This window comes from Fomitopsis serialis (genome assembly GCF_022376445.1).
Source record: "Fomitopsis serialis strain Sig1Antser10 chromosome Unknown B0H18scaffold_8, whole genome shotgun sequence".
In the NCBI taxonomy this organism is placed as follows: Eukaryota; Fungi; Basidiomycota; class Agaricomycetes; order Polyporales; family Fomitopsidaceae; genus Fomitopsis; species Fomitopsis serialis.
The window spans coordinates 121051-129640 of NW_025954968.1; the positions used below are offsets into that span (position 1 = coordinate 121051).

At 54.2% G+C, this 8590-nt stretch overlaps 4 protein-coding genes across 4 annotated transcripts; 1 reads left to right on the plus strand and 3 right to left on the minus strand.

Annotated features, from left to right (window-relative positions):
- Positions 1-58: 58 nt before the first annotated feature.
- Positions 59-2195, plus strand: B0H18DRAFT_641298 (actin family). The gene is made up of 5 exons (XM_048038911.1): positions 59-318; positions 371-609; positions 660-1561; positions 1616-1794; positions 1854-2195. Exons 1-5 carry the CDS (start codon positions 220-222, stop codon positions 1953-1955), a joined length of 1521 nt encoding a protein of 506 aa, XP_047897753.1. The 5' UTR covers positions 59-219; the 3' UTR covers positions 1956-2195.
- Positions 2136-3608, minus strand: B0H18DRAFT_641295 (uncharacterized protein). The gene is made up of 4 exons (XM_048038910.1): positions 3391-3608; positions 3212-3247; positions 3021-3147; positions 2136-2958 (listed from the first exon to the last, which is right to left on the minus strand). The coding sequence occupies exons 1-4, from the start codon at positions 3517-3519 to the stop codon at positions 2435-2437; spliced, it is 816 nt and encodes a 271-aa protein (XP_047897754.1). The 5' UTR covers positions 3520-3608; the 3' UTR covers positions 2136-2434.
- Positions 3609-3707: 99 nt separating this feature from the next.
- Positions 3708-5236, minus strand: B0H18DRAFT_983040 (eukaryotic phosphomannomutase). Its single transcript, XM_048044587.1, has 7 exons — positions 5003-5236; positions 4831-4951; positions 4611-4779; positions 4498-4560; positions 4406-4442; positions 4163-4354; positions 3708-4108 (listed from the first exon to the last, which is right to left on the minus strand). The coding sequence occupies exons 1-7, from the start codon at positions 5084-5086 to the stop codon at positions 3995-3997; spliced, it is 780 nt and encodes a 259-aa protein (XP_047897755.1). The 5' UTR covers positions 5087-5236; the 3' UTR covers positions 3708-3994.
- A 10-nt stretch (positions 5237-5246) lies between these two features.
- Positions 5247-7894, minus strand: B0H18DRAFT_1102000 (uncharacterized protein). Its single transcript, XM_048032540.1, has 6 exons — positions 7388-7894; positions 6874-7326; positions 6713-6819; positions 6535-6658; positions 6438-6481; positions 5247-6383 (listed from the first exon to the last, which is right to left on the minus strand). The coding sequence occupies exons 1-6, from the start codon at positions 7680-7682 to the stop codon at positions 5433-5435; spliced, it is 1974 nt and encodes a 657-aa protein (XP_047897756.1). The 5' UTR covers positions 7683-7894; the 3' UTR covers positions 5247-5432.
- Between the last annotated feature and the right edge of the window lie 696 nt (positions 7895-8590).

The following is an 8590-nucleotide window of genomic DNA, read 5'->3' on the forward strand; positions in this document are numbered from 1 at the left end:
GACGGCCGCGCTGGGTCCGCGTACGTGATCGTGTTTGCGCGTCGCGAGCGCCTGCTCACGCGTCTCCTTCCTCCGCACCGTCCGTGCTCGACCTCGCTCCTGCTCTTCAGACTCACAACGCGTAAAACTCTGTGCTCAGCGTTTCACTGGAAACAAACATCATCCGAACTCTAGAGAGGCGCTATACAGCCTGACGTCTCCAACTGACACAGACCCAAAATGTCTATCCGGGACTCTTCCATCGTGGTTCTGGACACCAGTCGTACCTCCATCCGTGCTGGGCTTGGCCTCCACGACCTTTTACGCACACCTTCAGTTGTGAGTCACGCATTCTCAACTTCGCCAATGCCAACTGACCACTGGTTCATAGGAGGTATTAGCACGAGTGGGCTTGCCCAGAAGTATCCTCAACGGGGTCAACGGGGATGCGCAAGGCAATGCTTCGACATCGAAAGTACTGAATGGGCCATCGGTTCCCAATGCCAAACTGACCGACTACCTGGTTGGTACGCAGCTGGAGGAGGCGCTGGCCGCGGGTCAAGACATCGTTCAATATTGGCCCTTCGCAGAGGCCGGCATCGCAGACTGGACACAGGCTGAGGCTCTATGGTGCGTCTCAAAAGTAGCCCGCTACGTCTCACGGTGCTTATGCGCTCCAGGAAATACGTCCTCTTCAACCAACTCCACCTCCGCCGTACCCAGATGGAATCCGCAGTCCTCCTCTCCCTCCCTCCTGGCCTCTCTCGCGACGTCCACGAGCGCCTCTGCCAGACGTTTTTCGAACGCTTCAACGTGGCCGGCTTCGGCATCCTCGAGCGCCCCGTCGCCCAGTTCTACTCCGCCGTGAACGCGAACAGCGGGCTCTCCGGCGTCGTCGTCGACGTCGACCGCGAGTGGACGGATATCGCACCCATATACGACGGGTTCCTGGTGAGCAACGCGAGGATCAGCGTGAGGGCGGGAATGGAGGGATGCAAGAAATACTTGGCTGGGCTGCTCCGGGGGAACCAGAGTGTCATGGCGGCGCTGCTGGAGCCTGTGGAGGGGGAGAACCCGCTTGATGAAGCTGGCCAGCAAGCTGCATTGGAGGGTCTTACGCAACTGCTGTGGGCAGAAGGGCATATCAAGGTTCTCTCAGAGGGCGAGGCCGCGGCACAGGAGGTGGAGGACCTCAGCGCTGACGGCGATATCAATATTGCCGCCATCGTCGTGGCGGGCAAGGAAAAGGCGGTGATTGAGAAGGGCATGAAAAATAAGGCTGCGAGGGCGAACGCGGCGGAGCAGGCGCGTGCGAAGGAGATCGAAGCGCGGGACTTGATCGAGGTGCAGTGGAGGGGGAAGACGATCACCGTCGGCAAGGAGCGCCATCGGTTCTGCGAGCCGCTGTTTGACGTCAGTGTGCGGGAGAGTGTGAAGGGGAAGGAGCGGGAGAAGGACGATGCCCCGGCTTTGTCGGTTCAGGCGGCAGTCGCGGAGGCAGTTGGGAGGACGGAGTTCGACCAGAGACAGTATATCTGGCAGGGTCTCTTCGTCACCGGGGAGATTACAAATCATATCAAGAGTAGGTATTTCCTATTGTGCTTTGCTTGACGAGGGACTCATGGATACCGCCTAGGTCTCGGAGCGGCCCTGCAGACACGGCTTACGTCGCTGATTCCCCTCAACGTGGATCCACAGCACAATGAAGTGCAACCCAGGGTCATCCGGACCCTGAAGATACCCGAGTACTTTGCTGAATACCGGGACAAGGGCGATGGAGTTGCCTCTTTCTTGGGGACCAGTATAGTAGCCAAGGTATGTGTTTCCTGGCGCGCCATCTTTCTGGCAGATCACTGACAACCAGTAACGCTCAGATCACGTTTAACGAGTCCGCTGGCAAAAACTTTGTCTCGAAGGGAGACTACGCGAGTATGGGCCCGAGAGCTATCTTGGGCATGTCGCCGTCTTTGCTGTAGTTACTCTCAGGTGTTGTGACACTCCGCCAGCTCACCCTTACTGTATTTATGTTCCAACAGACCTGCACACAGGGCGAGAATGGTCCATGTTGTGATCGACTGACTCACCTTTGTTGACATCGGATGCTGGCCAGACCCTGTCCCGGTTTGAGGCTGCCATGACTCACGATACAGTCTCACAGCCGCTCTGATGCTGAGTCTGTCGAGCTTTTGAGATGCGGGTGTAGTTGCGACGTCGCGTTCTGTCCATCACGGTCCTGTAGTCGAACACGAGGAATATAGGTAGCTTAGTCTAGCCGGTACAGTTAATGAAACGTAGGCTACGATGGCGGTGATTGTAATCGACAGCAGAGCGAAAGCGACGAACAGGAATGATGTGACGAGGTGTCCTTATTGCGGGGGAAGTTATGTGGGTATCGGAGAACCGTTGTCGCTCTCGTCCGGCCACTCTCCTGTACCGTCGATGAGGCCCGCCTTCTCTAGCTCCCTGAATTTGTCATGGAATGCGCCGAAGCCCGAGCTAACAGGTGGTACTCGCTCGGGATGGGTGGGATAATGACGCACGGCGGGCGGGAAAGTTGAGGGACCGGCTCTGGCGGCTTGCGACGGACGATGTAGTCGGCGAAATCGAGGGCATCTGTGGCGTCTACAAGATGCAATGAGTGAAATGGTGTGGATTCGTTGTCGTCCTCTTCGCCACTGAACCCTTCGCCACGCATCTTGTTCCACTTCCGCCGTGTCTGCAAAGCGGTGGGCGCTTGGCTTGAGCCCTTCCGGCGAGAGCGGGGTATGAGCTGGGTGACGATGGAATATGAGGGGACAGGTCCGAGAGGCAGGTCTGAGGGCAATTCCACGAGTTGGCTGGGGTGGAGGTGTGTTGATGTCCACATTCTCTTCAGTTTCCCCGACTTTTGCAGGATACTGGTAGGTATGTTGAGTAAATCACCATGGGCTGCAGAGAAGTGGGGAAGGAGGGCATGATGTACAAATGACATCAGACAGCCTGACATCATTGTCAGAAGAGGTTCAATGTTTATATACTGTATACTGGATGGTATGACATACCTGCTGCAGGACATGAAATTGGAAGTCTAGCCAGATGCCCAGACTCAATGTGCTGCTTCAAATCATACAGGGTTGCATGATAGAAGCATGAACAACGTGGAAGGCGACAACGATAGCCACCGTCAGCCTACAGTAGGTCAAGTTGAGTGTTACATACATGTTGGCAAGAAGAAGAAAATGAAGAAAATTACCTCTTCTTTCAAATGCCTCAGATGAAGCTGTATGTGCTGGATCAAAGGAGGATCAGTGTATGCTCAAATCAAGGCAAAACAAAATGTGGATGCCACAAATATGCATGACAGCAAGTGTTAATGGATAAAATTCCTGACTTGTCCTACACTAGCAAGCACTAAGAAAATATCACTCTCACCTCTCTCAATGCAGTCCAGCTGTTAAGCTCTGCTTCACATATACCACTCCATTCGCATGGCAGTGGGATTTGTGACAACACATTTTGAGCGAACTCAGTGACATTGTCCACAGTGAGAACATTTACCATTGACCTCCCAGGGTCACTGATGTAAACAGAGAGAGGGAGGATGTCAGGGTGGTAGAGCTTGGCAATGTGCAATGATGGTGGTGAGTGGCCACAGTCTCAATTCCGCGCCACCTTCGTTGACCGTGAGAATTTCCAACAGCGGACTTTGAATCGGGGATGCTTAAGGCTCGCCGCCGATGCACCCGCGCCACTTGAACTGCATCCACAGGAAGGCCTCACTACATTGAACAGGGCATAGGCACAACATCAGGGCAGCACAATGTATACATGTTTCTCATTACAGTTGTTATGACACGAGAACATCACAGACACTGGCATCTATGCACCTTCATGGGAGCATCAGCTACCTATCTCATCCCAATTCACAGCCTCAGTGTACAGTGTTCAGTATGTCCCAGATGACAGTCTTGTCGGTGTATGACTTGTAACTTAACACCATCAAACTGTCTCCGTGATTACTACTAGGCCATACTGATTACTGGAAGTCCGGTAGGAAGATCTCCTTCAACATCCGGGCAGTATCCGGAGGACCTGAGACAGCATGGCCAATGGTTCGAGGGTCCGAATAGATCTCGTAATCATTGCCGCCCTACAGACGTGGTTCAGTATACTGCATCATCACGACTGCAGACAACAAATATGCCTTGTATGTCTTATCGCCGAAGAAATGGATCTCCTCGAATTGCTCATCTTCGACGTGTCGGAGGCAATATGTCTTGTCCCACCCATTGGGGAAGACATCAAATGATATTTGCCCGCCGATCGAGAATGTTAGGCCGTAATCAGCGAACTTCTCTCGTAGCACTTCGACAAAGGCGCGGCGGACTTCGTGTTGCTGCGCATAGCGATTAGTTGGCAAGTCGAGGGTGAGAAGGACATATCATACCTTATCGTAGGCGGCGAAGTCAAGCCGTTCTTGTAACCTGTGCAGCATAGGCGCGCCGTTAGACGAACGTAACTATGCCAGATGAGACTCACGTTGCATTGCGCCCGATAGGGCTGACGTTGATCATGCCATTGCGGAACTCGATGAACGTCCCCCTGCAGAGAAATAAAGACAATGGCATTCGCAGAATTGGCCTTATACTTACCGCTTGATGGGAATATCAAGATCCGCGATATAGTGCAGGATGAACTTCGCCAAAGTCTTGTAACGCTCCTCACCCACAAACTTGATGAATGACTGTGACGGCAATGGTACAGCCATCTTGTACGCCGTCAAACCATTCTCCGCAAAAGTGTAGTCAAACTCGTCAATTGCTACAAGGACATCAGCATATCTGGTTTGTCGGCCCTGCGCATGGCACTCACCTGCGGACCCCTGAACCGTGAGCTGCTCCGAGATCTTGACGAAGTCCGAGCCGCCGACCACGCCGATGACCATCTTCTTGCGCAATGCACGAAGCAGTCTGATCATCTCCGGAGAGACAGTCTGTTCCTCAGGGTGAGTCTGGTTGAGCTTGGCATGCTATTCACCTCATACCTGTCGCGGCCGGGTGAGAGTGTCATCGACATCGAAGAGGACCAGTTTCTTTTGCGGTCGATCAGCGAATACACTAGCGGCCATGGTAGACTTGCTGTTTATGGTTTCAAGGTAGGCAGATGGAGGAGGGTAGACTGGGCGAAAAGTGCAGACGTGGAGGATACGACGGCGAGTCGCGTCCGAGCCGCAGCCGCCTTAAGCATGTTCAGGTCAAGGTGCGATCGATCATCTCGGAGCGCCCGCTCAATGAACATCGCCTCCGCTCGTTTTCCACTGTACATAAGTACTCGACTAGCGTAGTGCAACCATTACGACTACTCACTATTTATCTTACAGTCGGTCTTATAGGCGATCTCGTATACGTAGTATTGAGTACAATCGTGCCCGAATCATGGCTACAGTTCTACTTCGAGTATTGTGATCTAGAAAGTTATCGACCACCACTCAGCGCCTTCAGTCGCGCTTCAGCAGCACGCGCTCTACGCTCCCGTTCAACCTTCGCCCGCATTTCAGGTGTCAGGCCAGCAATACCCTCGCCAGCACCTGCAGAGCCCCCCAATCTCCGAGGCCCGCTCACTGGCTCAGTAGCCTTCGGCCTTGCCCTCATCTCTGGCACCTCCACAGGAACCGGACTGGGCGTACGGGACACCCTCTCCTTCTCTCTCGCTTCCCGTTCCTTCACGCGATCTTTCAGTCCCTTCCGCCGCGTCTTCTTCTTCTCCTCGCGACCCTCCTCCATCTCTGCACTCAGCACGCTCGGCACACGTGCCCCATTCTCCGCGCCGAGCCAGTCCCACCAGTCTGGGTGGGTTGCCGCACTGCGCCGGAAGACGTCGCGCATTGCTCGCGTCCGCGCGAGGTCATATGCCGTGCGTCTAGAGCCTGCGGGTAGTGCGGGAGCATCTGAAGCATCGGAACGGTGCCCATCGTCCTCGGTAGCACTAGTCGGAACGTCTAGCGTAGGGTCCGCACGCATCTCCTCCAATAACCATCTGACCACGTCCGCTTGGCCCGCCTGAGCGGCTACCTGTAGAAGTGTACCGCACTTCTGCCCGGTCCACTCTGGGATGGATGCGTCGATGCCACCTAAGGCCGCGCCCTCGCGCTCCCAGAAAGCCTGCAGGGCGTCGAGACGACCCCTAGTCACCATGTCCAACAGGCGGTCCCATTTCTCGCGTAATAACTGCTCCTCTCGCGGTAACGGACGAGGCTTTTCCTTAGGTTTACCAGGCGGCGCTGGAGCCTCTGCTGGCGGCTTCGGCTTCGGCTTGGGAAGAGATGCGAGATAGGCTTCGTCCTGAGCTTGAAGGTCCTCTTCAGTCAAATGGGACACCTTGGCCCGCGTGAGTTCCATTAGACATCGAGTAAGCTCAGATTGGGTCTGAGAGGTAAATATGAGCCGGCCTGACATCGTCGACGTCACTTATGCACTTACGGGACGACGGGTCGGAAACGGGAATGTGCGCAGCCGTTCATCGCCTAAGAGATCAGTTGGTTATGTACACCATTACAGTGAATTGAAGGGGGCCAACCTTTGTTAAGGATTGCGCCTTCATAGTCAAGAAAAATTCGCCTATTCGAGACGCTTGCGCGTATGAAGATGCGTTCACAGTTTTCAAGCTCCTCGGACCAGTCTTGCAGCAAGTTGCGGATATCCTGAGAGCCACGATGAATCGACCAAAATCATACACAATCAGGGTGGGAACTTACATCACGCAACGCTTGCTCACCGTATCGACGCAGCATGGCTCCGGCACTGACGGCTTTGCTCTTCGCATTATCGTTGACAGACTGAGATCCACCCTGCTTCCGGCGCGCTGCAGGGAGGCTGACATCAGCATCACACTAAACAATACGCAACCTCTACGCACTTGTATAGCGATGGAATGTCTTGTGATGGAGCACCTCGATCTCTGGTTTGGGCTTCTTCTGTTTGCCTTTCTTCGTCAACCCCCCTGGCCCGTCAGCCTCTGAATCGGGCCCCTTCACGCGAACAACAGCACCAGCAAAGTGCCCGCCGGCTACCATGAACAACGCCCAAGTACGCCCTTCCTCGCCGCCTTTCTGCATCTCCTTCAGCTCGTCCAGGTACGACGTAGCCGGTGTCGAAAGTGGGAAGAGGACCTTGTATACGCCTATCTGAGTGGACGGAGGCGAATGAAACCATGCTAGTGGAGTACCCGGGCCAGCGGGTGTCGACTCTGTCGGTGAGGGTGAACGCGCTAGCTTGCGTGTCTTCTGTATGAGGGTCGCGACAGCATCCGAGTCATCCTCGGAGTCGCTTTCAGAAGACGATGCGGACCCAGAAAGCGAATCCTCCAATCCTGTAATCACTATTGTTACAAAGTGTCCTCCACGCTGGACGGAGCACGTTGGATAACTCACCGTCCACCAATTGGGCGAACTGGCTCTCCGAGACGGGCTTCCCCCCGTTCAACCTCGATTTGACATTGTATCTGTGCCAGTCCGACCGGAAGTGGGTACGCTGCTCGTCGACGTCCAAGAATGTTATACCCAAGCAGACGTTACATGTCCGAGCTCCCGTAGCAGGAGGCGCGACCGGCGCCGAGGTCGCATCACGAGAAGGGGGTGGTGCTTGATTGACGACGCTGCGGGGAACCAGCGTGTCCACCAGTTCTTTGGGTAGAGAGAACGCATGATATTGAGAAGGATGGGACATGATGTCGATCAAGAAAGGTTTCAATTTCAGTACTTGACAAGGCAGTATGGTTCGCGAGAGCACGATGGATTTTCTACAAGCGTATAGATACAGCCAGTGGATCCGGGCGTATGGCTACAAGTCTTGACAGAGATATATGGTTATTTGCGATTACAAGTTTGAAGTCAGAGGACAGGTCGGCAGCGACTCCGAGTCATTGGTCTCAGTGAGAGTCAGAATCTTGAGCTTGAGCTTGATCACTTCACCAGAGCTGAGTCAGCGCCACAGGTCAGACAAGAATATCCGGAGCGCGCGGCGGAGGTTGTAAGAAAAAAATGGTCGCTGTCCTCCTACTCCCACAAGCATCAGCGCTTCAGCCGTTTGTTTTTCATCGACGCTCGCTCATCGTCGTTTGTGTCAACGTCAACGTAACAGTGGTATGATAGTCCGAACTTGAACAAAGTTACTTCAAACGACTCAAATTGTCATGGTATGCAAACAGCTCTAGATATTTGGACGCGGTCTGGCTCATCTCACGTCCAACACACAGAAAGGATGCCTTAGCCATCGTAGAGCGTGCCCTAGTGTCCTGTTGGCGGATGACACAGGCTTCCAGCATCGGGTTTGACTTGAACTTTGCCGTAGCATGCGACAGACGGCCGAACCCGTGTGATGCAGGGCATCACGCAGGGCATCATGCAGGGCATCACGTAGGGCATCACACAGGACACCACGCTGCCCTGTGTGATGCCCTGCGTGATGCCCTGTGTGATGCCCTGTGTGATGCCCTGCGTGCCAGTGATGCTCTATGTAATCACGACATTTCACCAAGTACTTACATAGTCAACAGCAACTTCCTTGGTCACTCCCTATGAATCCAGAAGGGTGTCGCGAGCCTCGCAAATTGATGCAGCTTACCTACTTGAAGT